Below are 15,122 nucleotides of genomic sequence, written 5' to 3'. Positions count from 1 at the left end.
GGCAGGCCTGGGTCCTGAGGCCCCCACTTGCCCAGGTTCTCTGCCACATGCTGTTGACACTCCCACTGCGTCTCATCGGCTCCTCTCTTCTTGATTTCCAGGTCTTGGACTTTGAACCCAAGCACTTCTTATCACTTATAAAGAAACCCCATTTGTTGAGGACTCAATCTGTGCAAGACCATGTGGCAGGTCAGTTGCAATGATTGTGTCATTTGATTCTCATAATAACTTTGTGAGGTAGAGGGCAATAAAAATTGCTAACATTTCCTGAGTGGCTGCCATGGGTAGCTGTTTTACACCTGCCTTCTCATTTAATCTTTACACAGCACCACGTGGTGGCTATTACTGTTCTTGTTTTGCACATGAAGCAATTGAGGCATGGAGTAGTTAAGAGACTTGGCAGACCTCAGATAGCCAGTGACTGCTGAGCCAATGTGGGGGCCCAGTGGCCTGATGCACCTCATAGCGACGGAAAGAGGTGGCTTGTTACAGAGAAGCAAACTCCTGCCCCCTCTACTCCTCTTGTTCCAGCTCTTAACTTGATCCTCCCCCTCCACCAGGGATGTTTAACAATTGTTCTCAGTGCCATTTCTCTCCTTCTTGCCATCCTTTCCTTTTCAATCCTTCCCAATTTTCCCTGATGAGAGGGGTCCAGGAGACTGTAAACTCAGGAATGTGGGTGCTTCCGGATGTCTCATTGCTGCAATTATGGGCCTAAATGTCTCCTGTGCTAAGTGAAGGTGCTGCCCCGGGGCTGGCTTTTAACTCCGCTTCTCCCCTGTGATTTCTCTGCTCAGGTCTGCAAGTTTGAAGCTGTCAGGGAACAATGGTCCCTTTGCTGGCAGAGGGCTGGGCCCCCCACCCTACGTCAGTGTTTTGGAGAAACAGTCTGGCTTTGGGAGGTATGGCATCACCCTGCATGACATACATAACGGGGAAGCTGGGCGGAGCTTCTGCCCAGGGGCTGGGGCTTTTCAAAGAAGACATCCCAATGAGGGGTAGGAGGAAGTGGGCAGAAGCTTGGGTGCGGAGTCTGCCCTCCTGTCTTTCCCATATCCCTCCAGTCCAGCTTTCTGAGCTCTGGGGAGAAGTGGGGAAGGAAAGTCTGATGTGCTCTGGGTACTCCTTGTGTGAGGCCTTGTGCTGGGAGGAGGAAGAGGAGGAAGAGGAGGAGGAGGAGGAGAATTGTTCTGTGCTCCGTCACCATTCCAAACAGAGGGCTGGACACCAAACACATTACACATACATTTAATTGACACATTCCAGAGAGGGGAGAGAGGGAGCCTTCACTCCCAGCAGGCAGCTTATAAGCACCGTGAGACAGGGGGCCTGACAACCTGGCATGAAGATGGTCTGGGAGACACAGACTCCGCATTTCTGCATCTGGAGGGAGGGAGGGAGGAGGAGCTGAAGGGGAGTCTCTGCAAGACAAGCCAAATGTGAATCTTGAAAGTCTGTGCTCTGGCACAGAGAGGGCTCCAGGGGCTGTCTGGGGGACTGTCAGGAGGGCAGAGGCTGGCTCAGGTTGGAGATTGGGGTTTACCAGGATGCCAGGCTTCCTAGCAGCACAGGTGGGCCTTGTGACGGGGAGAAGAAGGAGAAGGACCCAGGTGTCCAAGGGTGTGTGCACACAGGCCAGGTCAGTGGGTAAACCTGGTTTCAGGACCGGGGTGAGCGAGTGGGTGGCTGCACTTAGTGTTTATAGCTTTTTCGGCTGGAGGACGTGGTGGAGACAAACTTGACACTGGAACCATTGCCCCCAAGGCCCCGGCTGCTACTGGCACTGAAGCCGGAGCCTCCCAGCCCCATGCCCAAGCTGTGCCCACCACTGGTGGTGAAGGAATAGCCACTGCCCCCACCGAGACCCAGGCCTCCACCTCCAATGCCGCTGCCACTGCCGTAGCCACTGGAAACAGTGGAGGTGACCACAGCTGTGGGAAGAGAGGAGATGTGGTCAGATTCAAAGGCAGGAGAGAAGACACTGGGGGTGTCAGGGCCTGTGCCCTGAAGTTCCTGGTGGGGGGGGGGGCAAGGTAGTCTCCTCAGGCAGCTGTTAGACTCCTAATTTTCCCGCCCGTGTAGTGGGATCACTGTGCTGTACCTCAGCTGGGTCCTCTCTGTGCAGCAGTTCCGCATCCTCCCAGTCTGGAATGGCTTTCTGCCTCCCCGCCACTACTCCATGCCTCTCTCTTCCTTCCAGAACTTAATGGAGACTTCTCTCTTCTGGGAAGCTGTTCCAGTCCACCTGCCTTCCCTTTTGATCCCGCCCACTCCCCCCTGCTGCGCTGTCCCATCTCCCCCTGCGGACTTGGCTCTGGTGTCTCCCTGATTTCTGGAAGCTCATAGGGAGGCACACATGTGCTTTCCTTGGTGTCCCCCAGCCTCTGTGCTCAGAATCCCAGAGGGGGGGTGGCTGGAATATTCTTGATAGACCAAGTGACAGCCAACCCATTGGCCAGCCAACTATTCTCGTCCCAACCTGTTCTTTTCCTAACTTTTATAACCACCACCACCACCACCACCTTAAACATCTAGTCTTCTACTTTGGGTTCTTGAGAAGAGAAGTTGAAATAAAAAATAGATTCTGTTATGGGATGAATTGTGTCCTTCAAAAAATATGTTGAAGTCATCACCCCCAGTACCTGAGAATGGGACCTTATTTGGAATATTTGCAGATATAACCAAGTGAAGAGGAAAATCATTAGGGTGGGCTCTAACCCAGTATGACCAGTGTCCTTATAAGAAGAGGGAAGGTATCCTAATGTGAAGACAGACACACAAGGACATGGCCTTTGACCACAAAGACAGAGATTGGAGTGGTGAGCCAAGGATTGGCAGCAACCCCCAGAAGCTAGAAGAGGCAAGGGGGCATTCTGCCCTATAGGTTTCAGAGGGGGCACGGTCCCGCTGGCACCTTGGTTTGGGATTTCTAGCCTGCAGACGGTGAGACAATAAACATCTGTTGTTTTAAGCTGCCCAGTTTGTGTACTTTGTTGTGGCAGCCCTCGGAAACCAACACAGACTTTCAGGTGCTTTCAAGAGAATGGAAACTTTAGAGGTGGTGCCGTCCATTCCCCAAATTATCTTTGAGGATCTCTGGAGACCCAGTGGTTCTCAATCTCCCTAATGCCGCGACCCTTTAATACAGTTCCTCATGTTGTGGTGACCCCCAACCATAAAATTCTTTTCGTTGCTACTTCATAACTGTAATTTTGCTACTGTTATGAATTGTAATGTAAATATCTGATATGCAGGATGTATTTTCATTGTTCACGACCCACAGGTTGAGAACCGTGGACAAAGACATCAAGGATGGACACCTGGGTGGGTGAGAGCTCTGCCTTCTAGAACCATTGGCTAATATAACCAATTGCTTTTGTGAATCTCACATAGAGAAACAAAACTCACTTGCAGAGTGTATGTTGTAGAAGTAATTTCTGTTGGCCTCAAGGTGCCAGCACTGAGCTCCGAGTGACACTTCTGCTGGGGGCCGGGCCAGCTTGCGAAAGCTTCTCATTCCTTGGCCGCTGCACCCCCTGCTATGTGTATGGTGCTCTCACTGCCCTGAAAACTCCTGGCTACTCTCTGTGGTTATAATCCACGAGTCGAGACAAGCAGAAGGGCTTCTTCCCAAATCGTTCCTGGAAGAGGCTGTCTGAATAACAATGCCCTTGTGCTCAGCATGAAGGCTCCCTCCAAAGGCAAGAGTTTTCATAAAGTCTGTCTGCATCGGACACTCGTCTCTGAGCCAGACTTGCAGCCCCATGGAGAACAGTGTGAAGTCCTGGGAGAGGGGAGGTGTGGCCTATGGTCTTCTATGCAGAAGGAGTTCAGCAAACCTCCCAGTGCCACTTTGTGGCACTCACACACTTACAAAGAGGTCAGTATTGTGACATGGAAGACTCTCTCCTAAGATGGCTCTCTTTTTAACAAATTCAGAACGTCAAACCTTCTCAAAATGAACCCTTTTGGTGGGATCCTCTCCAATGCCTCATGCGCGCCCACCTCTCCATCCCCCAATCACAAACACTCCAAATGATGCAAAGAATGTCATACTCACAGATGTTAACTGGAGAAACACCCTCTCCACTCAGCCTGATTGGAAGGAGAGGGGAGAAAGAGGTTACTATTGTGTCCAGAAGTTTGTGGGTATTTAAAATGACATTTTTGTAATTGTTTTAAATGCATTACAAACCCTTTATTTTTATTGCAGAAATAGTGGAGGTTGAAATTATTTAAATACTAGTAATATTAAATATAAGTAATAATTTAATGAATGAAATAATGTGGAGTTTGAGGTTCATAAGAGTAAAACCTGTAATCCCAGAAGCCCATTTTTGGTTTAGACTAAGTAGATACCTTCTGAAAATTAAAGCCATCATACACTGGTGTCATTGAAAAGGCAGGACTTGTCATAGAACAAGAAGAATTCTCTCTGAACAATGGACCATTGTCGTGCACTGGGCAGTGCTAAGGTTATTATAGGTGTGGAGAGGAGCCTGAGTCATAAACATAACACTTGCAATAATCAGTCTATTATCGTGGTAGCAAATAGAGTAATTTTGTTTTAGCATCTTGAGGACAGAACTGGCATTCATTTATAAATACACACTTAGAACATTAAAAGAGCTAACAATTATTGGGTACCTGTTACCTACATTCTGCCACTTAATTCTCTCAACTCCATTAAGTAGGTGTTATTATCTCAGTTTTACAGATGGAGAAATTCAAGCTCAGAGAGGTTAATTAATTTGTCCAGCATCACAATTTGAAGCCAGATTCATTTGACTCCCAAGCCTATAACTTTGGCCACTAAATAGAATGATAACGATTATTTAATGTACACTTTTTGTATACCCTGCATTATTTTAAGAGCTTCAAGTATAGCCCCTGTATTAACACTCTTAAAAACATATGAGCTAGGAACTATGGTTATCCCCATTGTACAGGCTGAGGAATGGGGAAGTTAAATAATTTGCTCTGGGTCACACAGCTGGTAATTGGCAGAGCACAAAGCTTCCACTGAGCCAGGTCATGTGACCTGCTCTCTATTCTATCTTTGAAGAAACTGAGTGTCGGAGAGGGGATACTGACTTTGCTAAGGTTGCATAGCCTATTAGTTAGCCGAACTCCTAGGACAATTTATTCTCCGTCTAGAGCCTGTCATACCACACATCCAGCCCTGCCACGTAACCAGATTTCTCCTTTGATAGAACTTGATGACTTAGACCTGATCAGGTCCTAGATTTCGATGGGGTGCTGTAGGTCGTTGTACCTCAAACATGGGAATTTGATAACGACTCACTAACATGAAAAAAATTGCACCTGTATTCTTTGTCATAATTCAATCCCACCTGCATTTTGCTCTCCTTTCCAGGTGAGGAGAGGGCTGCAGCAGCCTGAGGCCCTAGGAATAGCCAGGCAGCTGGGATGGAGTTACTGCCTCTGCCCTCACCTGCACTCCTCGCCCTCCAGCAGCTTGCGGTAGGTGGCGATCTCCACATCCAGGGCCAGCTTGACATTCATCAGCTCCTGGTACTCGCGCAGCAGCCGGGCCATGTCCTGCTTGGCCTTCTGCAGGGCTTCCTCCAGGTCCACCAGCTTGGCTCGTGCATCCTTGAGGGCCAGTTCTCCGCGCTGTTCTGCGTCAGCGATGGCTGTTTGCAGGCTGGAGCACTGTGAGGAAAGGAAGAAGCTGAGAGCCTTCCTGGTAGCCCCTGGACACGTGGTGCTTCTTGGTTGGAATCCTATGCACATGGCAGAATGACCCAGGAGGAATGAGTATGCAGGGAATTCTTGGCCATGCCTAAACTTTACCTGCTTCTTCACGTTGTCAATCTCGGTTCTCAGCCTCTGGATCATCCGGTTCATCTCAGAGATCTCTTGTTTGGTATTTCGAAGATCATCGCCGTGCCTGCCCGCCGTGACCTGCAGCTCCTCATACTGAAGGAACCAGAGCAGAATCAGTCATCTGGTCAAATGCCAGGGCTAGGACTCCCTGTATGCACAGCCTGGCCATCAGCACCACAGCAGGCCCATCCATTCACTGATCAGTCACACATTCCTTCACTCATTTATTCAGGTGGTATTTCTTGAGCACGTCTACTTGATGGGCATGTACTAGGCTTTGGGAATATTGTGAAGAACATAGACCCCTGCTTACAGTTTACTGGGGGAGATAGACATTAATCAAAGCAGCATATTATTGAATATATAGTTCCAAACTGAGAAAAGTGCCTCTTAGGAACTTAACAAAGTCTTACCAGAGTGTAATAAAGGAGTCTGACCCAGCTATGGAAGTGGGAGAAGCTATCAGGGCAGTCTTTCCAGGGATGGAGATGCTTGAGCTGTGCTCAGAAGGATGGGAGGGAGGGAGCTAAGTGACTGGCTGGGGGGAGACCACTCCAGACCGGAAACAGCCTATGTGAGGACCCTGGGGCTCGAAGAGGCGTGGTGAGCTCTGGAAATGAGAGAGACTTGGTCACTGTCCTTGGGTAGCTCATGGTCACAGAACATACATCCAGACTGATTGTGATCATGAATTTTGGTAGCCCTCCAGACACCACTGCTGGGGAAACGGGATGTCATTGCAAGGAAATGGTGTTGGGTGGAGCCAAGGCTGTAGAGGGCCCAGTTCTGAAGACTTTGTAACAGAATCTCCATCTCAGGTAGCTCCCCATCTCATCTAGGTGCGCATCCAGGACATACTCATTTAGGAGAAATAAATGCATCCCGTGTTGAGTGGACTGGAGTGAAACCCACACCATTTCCAATGAAAGAAGGGCCCCTGCCTGAGCAATTATCTGTTGGATTTTGAAAATGCTGAATAGCTCAGCTCCTGATTTTGGATACACACAGTTAAAGGGAACAACAGCATCACCAACAAAAGAAATTGCTGTAAATTTCAACCACTCCACTTGGGGGTTAAGTGCATTTCACCTCCACTCACCATCAAAGGGCTGCCTTTGCACTGTGCACCCTTGTCAGCTGATTACCTCTTCCTTCCCACCACCTTGCAGGGGTAGGGACTAAGGTATGAGTGCACAGAGCAGAGCAAGGGATAGGAGGCAGCCTGTAGGTGAGCAGCTGCCCCCTGAAAAGCGTCTGAATTTGTCAGCGTGCTCATCCCCTCCACTGGACTATCCTGCTTACTATAACCTCCAAAGCCAGGCCTTTTTGCCATCTGTACTTCTGGACAGTAGCTCTCTCTGGTTGTTCCAACCTCTCTCTTCCAGATACAAATTCTCTTGCTTAGCAAAGTGCTAATTTCTGCCTTCCAGCCCCACAGAACTTCTTGCTCAGCCCTGAACACCTTGCTCAGCACTCTTTTGTACCTTGCTGCTTCCAAAGTGGATTGAAAATGCACCTCTTCTTGGAAGCTTTTTGTTAATGTTGTCTTTTCCCTTCCAAGATTGTCTATTCAGTTCATGGTCTCCCAGACCTTGGGTTCTGTTTGCAGTTTATTAATTTACAACTCTGTAATCTCCTTGGCATATTGTAGGATCTCTATAAACATGTACCGAATAAGTAAGCCATTTAGAAACAGCTTTATGACTGTTTCTGGGATGTTTTAGAGTGTCACCCAACCCCTAATCAGATCATAAGTGATGTGGGGGTGGTGGCTGTCCTGAGCGCCTAGCATCGCCTGACCCCATAATAGTGTGCATGAGTGGGTTTCCATACACATTTTGAGCCAAGTTTTCATAGGATCAGAGATGCTTCTGCCAAGTTGAAAGAGATGGAAATGCTCACATGTTTCTGGAAGCTTGTGGCTAATAAATTAAATGATGATTTGGGGCTTCAGAAAACACTAGTCCTGACCCCTATCACAGAGGTGCCCACACTCACCTTGGTCTGGTACCAAGACTCAGCCTCAGCCCGGCTGCGGTTGGCAATGTCTTCGTACTGGGCCTTGACCTCAGCGATGATGCTGTCCAGGTCTAGGCTGCGGTTGTTGTCCATGGACAGTACCACGGAGGTGTCGCTGACCTGGGTCTGCATCTGGGACAGCTCCTGCAGGGTCAGTAAACTCAGGGTCATCAAGTCATGAAAAGAAGGGATCTTGAAATCATGCAGTTGACCACCCATCAAGGTCAGGAAGCCCTCCTTTGGCATTCCTGGCAGGGAGTCTTCTGCTCTTCCCTGGGCACTCCCAGCATTTACTGGGTTCATTGACAATAAAGGGTTTCTTTAGGATCAGATGATTTTTAGAGCCCTCTGCCCCCTGCACAGTATGTTTTTATCCCTCCCTGCTTCTCTCTCCCTCCCACAGGCCCAGGTATCTGGTCTCCTAGTACAGTGCCCAGAATGAAGTGTCCCCAGAGGTCAAGAAGTTGACCAGTGAGTTGAGGCACAGCTTGCCTTTCTGAACTTTTCTGGGAGCAGGAATGGAAATGTGAGTCTTGATCCCTTGGGAATGCTACCCAGTAACCTGGGATTCAAGAATCAACACTCTTTCCTCAATATGCTATGGGGCGGGGGCATAAGCCTCACAGCTGGAGTAGGCTTTAGTGTGGCAAGATTTCAAGCAGTTCTCCTGGGTCCCCCGACCTTCCAAACCCTAGTTTGGAGCACCTGGGGCACAATGGCAGGTGGGGCCACTATGGGTATGATGCTCTCTGAGGCACCCCTTTCTTTCCAGAAGCCAGACCTAGGGGGGATAAACACATTTGCAGGCTCTTACTTCCTCATAGAGCATCCGTAAGAAGTTGATCTCGTCGGTCAGACAGCTGACCTTGGCCTCCAGCTCCACCTTGTTCATGTAGGCAGCATCCACATCCTGGAACAACAGCACAGGGTGCTCCTCTGAGACACCTGCCAAAAGCAGCAAGTCCCAGAGAAGCTGAGCAGACTCCTCTCTGGCCCTTCTAGGTTGGATTTTAGCAAACTCTGCATCTGGGGTTGGGGTTGGGGTGGGTGAGAACTAGAGGTTTGAGTTCCCTGGGCTAACAAAACCCTAAGCAGGGGCAGTGGGGCATAAATACAGAGGGAGCATTTTGGCAGGTTTGAACTCTCCAAATATTCTCCAGGTCATGTGACATTTCTTGAGTGGCCCAAGGGTTGGGTCGCCCCACACTCCAAGATTCAATTTTGAATCTTCTCCTTTGAAAGACATTTCCACCCACCTTCTTCAGGGCCACAAACTCATTCTCAGCAGCAGTGCGCTTGTTAATTTCGTCCTCATACCTGTGAGCAGAAGAAGGGGGTGTGCTATTGAGCAAGGCTTTGATGGAGTTCTTCCCAGGCTGAGGAGGAGGGTGCTGGTGCAACAAGAGTTAAGAGACCTCAAATCCCCTCCAGCTCTTCTGCTCGCCTGTGCATGACTTTGGGTGATTTACTTAACCTCTACTTCTCCTATAAAAGGAGAATAATTTCTTCTGCTAGAAGGTTACCTGTCCCCCTGCCCCCCCATTCTTCTTTCTTTTCTAAGACTAGAAGGTGAGCATGGAACTTACGGAAATAGAAATATGTATTTATGCAACTCTATCTTCTTAGAGATGTACAATTCGAATTTTAAAAATTTTGTTGCCTCTGCCAGGCTGGCATGGCTCAGTGGTTGAGCATCAACCTATGAATGAAGAGGTTACAGTTTGATTCCCGGTCAGGGCACATGCCTGGGTTGTCAACTTGATCCCCAGTGTGGGGTGTGCAGGAGTCAGCCAATCAGTGATTCTCTCTCATCATTGATGTTTCTCTCTCTCCCTCTCATGTCCTCTCTGAAATCAATAAAAATATATTAAGAAAATTTTTTTGCTGCCCCAAGCGCCTGCTGTAAACTTTGTTCAGGACAGTGTTCCTGGTACATTTGGGTATATTTTCACTGAGCCTCAGGGCAGCTGTTTGAGCAGTATGCTTTTAGCAAGAAGTGTAGCTCTAACTCAGAAACCAAGGGTAAGGCAGCTAAAGGGTCAGTGAGGACTACCCCTTCCCCCTGGATACCTCACCAACTGGGGCCTGGGTGATTGCCAGTCAAATTTAGCCTTCTGAGGACAGTGGTTCCCAACTTTCTGGCCCTTTAAATACAGTTCCTCATGTTGTGACCCAATCATAAAATTATTTTCGTTGCTACTTCATAACTGTAATGTTCCTACTGTTATGAATCGTAATGTAAATATCTGATATGCAGGGTGGTCTTAGGCGTGCCCTGTGAAAGGGTCGTTCGACCACCAAAGGGGTCGCGACCCACAGGTTGAGAACCGCTGCCCGAGATGGACCAGATCACTTCATTTTACTCTAGTGTGCATCCTGGGAAATGCAAGCCATCTTAATAATAGAGCCCGTGCCCAGTGGAGTTAAATCACATGCTCACCTTGAAATAATATTATGCTTTCCAGAGTAACAATATTCTGTTAGGTGATATAGATACCCCTTTGTAGTTGTGTAGACAGGGAAGAATAGGCTTCTTATAAATAGTGATACATGGGATGGGGGTACCTCTGCCACCTCCCACCATGCTGTCTTCATCTTATGGGATAATGACTGCAAGTTCCAAACCTCCCAGCTGATACTAGCATTTGCTCTTTTGCACCCAGAGATGACTGCGTGTGACCAGAAACCCATCTCCCACCTACCTGACTTTGAAATCTTCTACGACGTCCTGCATGTTCCTCAGCTCAGCGTCCAGCCTGCCCCTCTCACTGGTGACGCTGTCCAGCTGCCGGCGGAGGTCATTGAGGTAGGCATCAAAGAAGGGCTCCAGGTTCTGCCTCACTGTCTTAGTGCCCTGCTCTTGCAGGAGGCTCCACTTGGTTTCCAGGACCTTGTTCTGCTGCTCCAGGAAGCGCACCTAGAGTGGGAAAGAAGAGAATGAAATCCTGAGAAACTGGGGAGACTTGAGAAATTAGTTGGAGCCAGATATTCCAATTAATGAGGGAAAGAAGAAAAGTATACTTCTCACAAGACACCCATACACCAACTATTTAATTGACAACTCCAAGTCAAGATGAGAAAGCCCTTGAAGCTACCCCACAGTGCTCAGGGGCTTCCATAGAACTAGTATAGTGGGGCTTGGAGGCCTCTATGGGGAGCCTCTATTCTTGGGTTGACAGTCTCGACAAAGCCTGCTCTGGGTTAGGTTAGTTGGCTTAGTGGAAACTCCTCCTGCAAAGAACAATGTAACTTTCCTGGTGTTGACTGAACCAGCCCACATGGCTCCCAAGCAGGATACAGAGAAATTTTCACAAGGTCCCTTGGAGCAAGCTGGTCCCACTTGTAAATATCTCACCCCACTGGAAGGCACCTGCTAATCAGATGTGCTTAGCAGGGAGGTTATTGCGTTGCTGCTTCTCCTCTGATCCAGGGGCCACTCCAAGAGGTCCTGCCAGCCCAACCCAATGGAGCAGAAGCAGCTCCTGGCTCACCTTGTCGATGAAGGAGGCAAACTTGTTGTTGAGGGTCTTGATCTGCTCGCGCTCCTCTTTCCGCACTCGCTGGATGGTGGGGTCGATTTGCAGGTTGAGGGGAGTCAGGAGGCTGTGGTTGACGGTGACTTCTTGGATGCCTCCAGGGGGGCAGACAGGGAAGCCAGAACTCCCATAGCCCCCGCCCACTCCACCCCCATAGCCAAAGCCACTGCTGACCCCAAACCCACTGCTTGCCCTACCACCAAAGCCACTTCTGAAGTTGTTGCCACTCCCACTGATGGAGACCCTCTTGGTCCCCCCTAGGTTGTAGAGGCTGCGGCTTCCAAAGCTGGCCCCTGGACCACTGATTCTTCCCAGCCCTCCACTGCCCCCTGTGGTGCGGGCCAGAGAGGCTGAGCTGAAGCGAGGGCGCCCGGAGGCTGAGGTGGTGCTGAAGCCCCTGCGGCTGCCGGTCTGAAAAGTGATGGTGGACTGCCTGGACATGGCTGCTGAGAAAGGGGGGCAAGAGGAGCTCCTGGCGCAGATGTGTATGAAGAGGGATAGAGAAGACAGGGTATCTGGGGAGCCCCAGGCCCCATGGCTTTTATGGGCCTCTGGGAGGGGCGGGGCAGTGCTAATCAAGACCTCTGATGGCATCTCTTAGGCATTTCCAGCCCTGAGCTCACACTCAGCTCCCCTCTGGAAATGGTGTAGGAGCCACTGGTTGGTTCCCTGGCGCGCCTCCCCCATGTGCAAAATCCTTTCCAGTCGCAACTTGATCAGCAAGTGAATAAGAAGCACATTAATTGCTTTCAGTCATGTCTTAATCATGCATCTGATAATGGACTCAAAAAACACTGCCTCATTTCTAAACCGCTTTCTTAGGCCTGGGACCGACTCTCTCCTGTCCAAACATCTTGTGTCATTACAAGTGACTGCGATTTATTGTTTCCTGTTCCTTCTTATCCCTTAGCTGTGCTTCCCACCCCTGAGCATTTTCTCAGCTATTATTGCCCAGTGTCTCGCCTCCCACCAAGCTGTCTCTCCAGATCTTGAAAATCCTGCTCTAACCTCATCTTTCTCAGGAATCCACTGAGTTTTGATTGCCCCTTTAGTTTACTCTTAAGCTTCCATCTCTATTGTTCAGGTCACAGGAAATTCTGGAGCACGAATGTGCACGTGCATGTATGTCCTGTCTATTCCAATGCAACGTGACTAAAGACCAAGCCCTCTGTCTGCCCTGGAGAGAAGCCATGAGAGTAGACAGACAGGGTTGAATCCCAGGTCTGCCCTGTACTCGTTGTGAGACCTTTGGCCAACCACAAATGTCTCTGAGCCTCAGTCTGGATGTCTCTAAAGACGGGTTTCTGATGAGTATTCATGTGTGAAAACAGCTTTTGCAATGCCTTAATCATGTGAGTAAATGTTCAGTCTTCTCTCCTGACACTATCAAGCGAGTATAAATGAAGTGCCAGTCCATTCTATGGTGAGTTCGAAAGAAACACAATACATGTTCTTTTTCTTTATAGGAAACTCGTGGTCCTGTTGGGAAGATGACTGTGAAGCCCACTAGGTAATTTATGAAAAGGTGGTAGACAGCAAAGCACTGCCTCCCTGCTGTTTGAGGCTGCTTAATTCCAGAAGTCCCCCAGACTGGCCACTCCTCCTACTGAAAGCCAGGGTCCTCCCCCTTTAATCCTTCATCAAAGAGTTCCAGTGGTTGCACCAAGTAGAGGATTTTTCCTTTCCCCCTTTTTCCTTATTGACTATGCCCGCTCTCCTCTGTTGGCTAAAACTGAAAAGTCTACAAGGCTCCTTGTTCCCCTTTTATCTGCCTCTCATCCTCCTGTCTCTACCCTGGGGGAGTAAGACAGAGACATTGTTAGATCCCTTTCATCTTGCTGACTTCTTGCTCCTTGCAGTGGTTTTGGAGGGTGGCAGAGTGAGAGAGGACCTGAAATGCATTTAGTCTCCTTTTTGTGGATGAGGAAGCTGCATCCCTGAATGGAAAATTAAACAGATGGACATTGTCTAGCTAGAAGTAGAGCAAGATCCCATGGTCTTGCCACACAGGTGCTCTTCTTAAAGCACACGGTAACTGATGGGCTGGCAGACGCTTGGCACCTGGAATGGCAGCTTGGCACTTAGAGGTGCGGATCTCTGTTGTCTGAGTTATTTCCCAGGAGGTGGGCCTCTCCTCCATCAAGAGATTGTTTGAGAGTCTCAGTTTCCACCGGAACCTATGAATCATAGCTTTTGTTGATATAGGCCAAGAGGAGCACAGGAGTTCTCACCTGGTGGCCAGTGCTCCCAGGTCCTAGCTGGGGTGGTGCATGCGTCTAGGGTGGAAAGAATAATTGTCTTTGTTTTCTGTACTCCTTGCACGATCATCTTTCTCCCAGAAGAAGGATGCTTGTTTTCTGAGCCGTGCTGACTAAACCCTTCAGAGCTTCCTGTGAAACAAAGGGTCAAGGTCTGGGAGTGCCTTAGTGGGCATGCCTATGGGAGTGGGAACTGCCACAGCTTTCTCCCATCAAGCCTCCTGAGCGGAAGCTGGCTCCATCTGCCTTTCTTCCTGGGTCATTCATTTCCTGAAATCCCCCCCTACCAGGTCCATCCAGCCTGCCATTCATCCCTTTCCATTCTTGTTTCTCTCAGTCATCAGTTCTTGTCTGGAGTGGCCCACTTCCTTCCTTCTTTGCCCCCTCTCTCTAATTTTTTCACCTGGATTGGTGTTTCCAAAGCTGGATTGTCTTACTCACTGACTTCTGTAATATAGATGGAAATAGATAAGTCTTTTACTTCCCTTTCTTCCTCACTCCCTCTTCTGTGACCTTTGACCTTCGTTGTCACCTTTACCCTGGTAGACAATGTCTACCTGAACATCTAGACCTTATAGCCAATGTCACTACCTCCTTTAAAACCTCAAAACTTAGAGACTAGGAACACCTTCTTTTCTTCCTGCCAAGGAAGGTTTCTTTGTTTTTATTTTAACCTCCAGTTTTATTTTCACCTCCAAGAAGCTTTCTCAGATAAACTGTGCACAGGCACTAACCCCTTTACAGTGCTCCCTGAGAACACCCGTGTGTGGCTTGCACATCAGTGTATTTTTCCACCTGCATTAGTTTTCTGGTGGTCTGGGTGTGAATTTACCTCTGAGGTTTAGGGTGTTTCACAGATAGAATTGTGGCAGAAGTTCAGTTGACACAGGTTTGCATTCCTGTCTGTTCTCCAGGTCTCCTGAGTCTCCAACTTTGTATTATTGGGTCTTTCTTGGAGGAGTTTCCTTGAGGTTTTGGGGAGTGGTGGGTTCAAGAGTGATGGTATGTGCTCTGGTGCCCAAGGCTGGGAGTGCCAAATTCTTTGATGTCCTTGTTCCCTGCCCGTCCTTCTCAGGGTTGTCTCTCCCATCCTCAGAGGGACCCTGAGGCCATTGATTGTGGTGGATTTCAAGGAGACTGGGCCAGGTGGCAACTAGGGCTGTGGAGGTCAGTGGAGGTATGCCTGTCCAGGTGAGGGAGTGGAGGGCGCACCAAGAGGAGGGCCAGAGGAGGGTAGGCTTGACAAGGACAGCAGGTATTAGGTAAACCCCTTGAGCAGGCTGACCTGCTGCACAGAGCCAGGGTCCCTAAGCACAATGTCTAAGGACTCAGGCCCCTTCCACCTCCCTCCCCCAGTCCCTCAAAAGCTAGATCCCTCTCAGACGGCACTCTCCTACTATCTTGGGGAGTCCTGCCTGCAGTTCATAAATGTTTATTAGCAACTACTAAGTGCCAGGTG

The 15,122-nt window shown here is 49.1% G+C and overlaps 1 protein-coding gene across 2 annotated transcripts; it reads right to left on the bottom strand.

Annotated features, from left to right (window-relative positions):
- Positions 1-778: 778 nt before the first annotated feature.
- On the bottom strand, positions 779-11,939 carry LOC118650877 (keratin, type II cytoskeletal 75). Of its 2 annotated transcripts, none has more exons than XM_036299370.1 (9): positions 11,361-11,939; positions 10,572-10,786; positions 9,126-9,186; positions 8,684-8,779; positions 7,849-8,013; positions 5,818-5,943; positions 5,456-5,676; positions 4,061-4,095; positions 779-1,383 (listed from the first exon to the last, which is right to left on the bottom strand). In XM_036299370.1, the coding sequence occupies exons 1-9, from the start codon at positions 11,844-11,846 to the stop codon at positions 911-913; spliced, it is 1,878 nt and encodes a 625-aa protein (XP_036155263.1). In that variant the 5' UTR covers positions 11,847-11,939; the 3' UTR covers positions 779-910. The 2 variants fall into 2 exon arrangements, with proteins under 2 accessions (XP_036155263.1, XP_036155264.1); XM_036299371.1 differs by having other exon boundaries at positions 1,241-1,931; positions 11,361-11,938.
- Positions 11,940-15,122: the final 3,183 nt, after the last annotated feature.

Source organism: Myotis myotis, unplaced genomic scaffold (assembly GCF_014108235.1).
Source record: "Myotis myotis isolate mMyoMyo1 unplaced genomic scaffold, mMyoMyo1.p scaffold_m19_p_3, whole genome shotgun sequence".
Lineage (NCBI taxonomy): Eukaryota > Metazoa > Chordata > Mammalia > Chiroptera > Vespertilionidae > Myotis > Myotis myotis.
Note: the sequence above shows the minus strand (reverse complement) of the source record. Positions and strands in the feature narration are given on the sequence as shown.

Coding starts and splice junctions, on each gene's coding strand:
- LOC118650877 (XM_036299370.1), bottom strand. CDS start 11,846: ATGTCCAGGCAGTCCACCATCACTTTTCAGACCGGCAGCCGCAGGGGC. Junction 9,187..10,571: donor GTAGAAGATTTCAAAGTCAG/GTAGGTGGGAGA, acceptor TTCTGCTCACAG/GTATGAGGACGAAATTAACA. Junction 8,780..9,125: donor AGTTTGTGGCCCTGAAGAAG/GTGGGTGGAAAT, acceptor CTGTTGTTCCAG/GATGTGGATGCTGCCTACAT.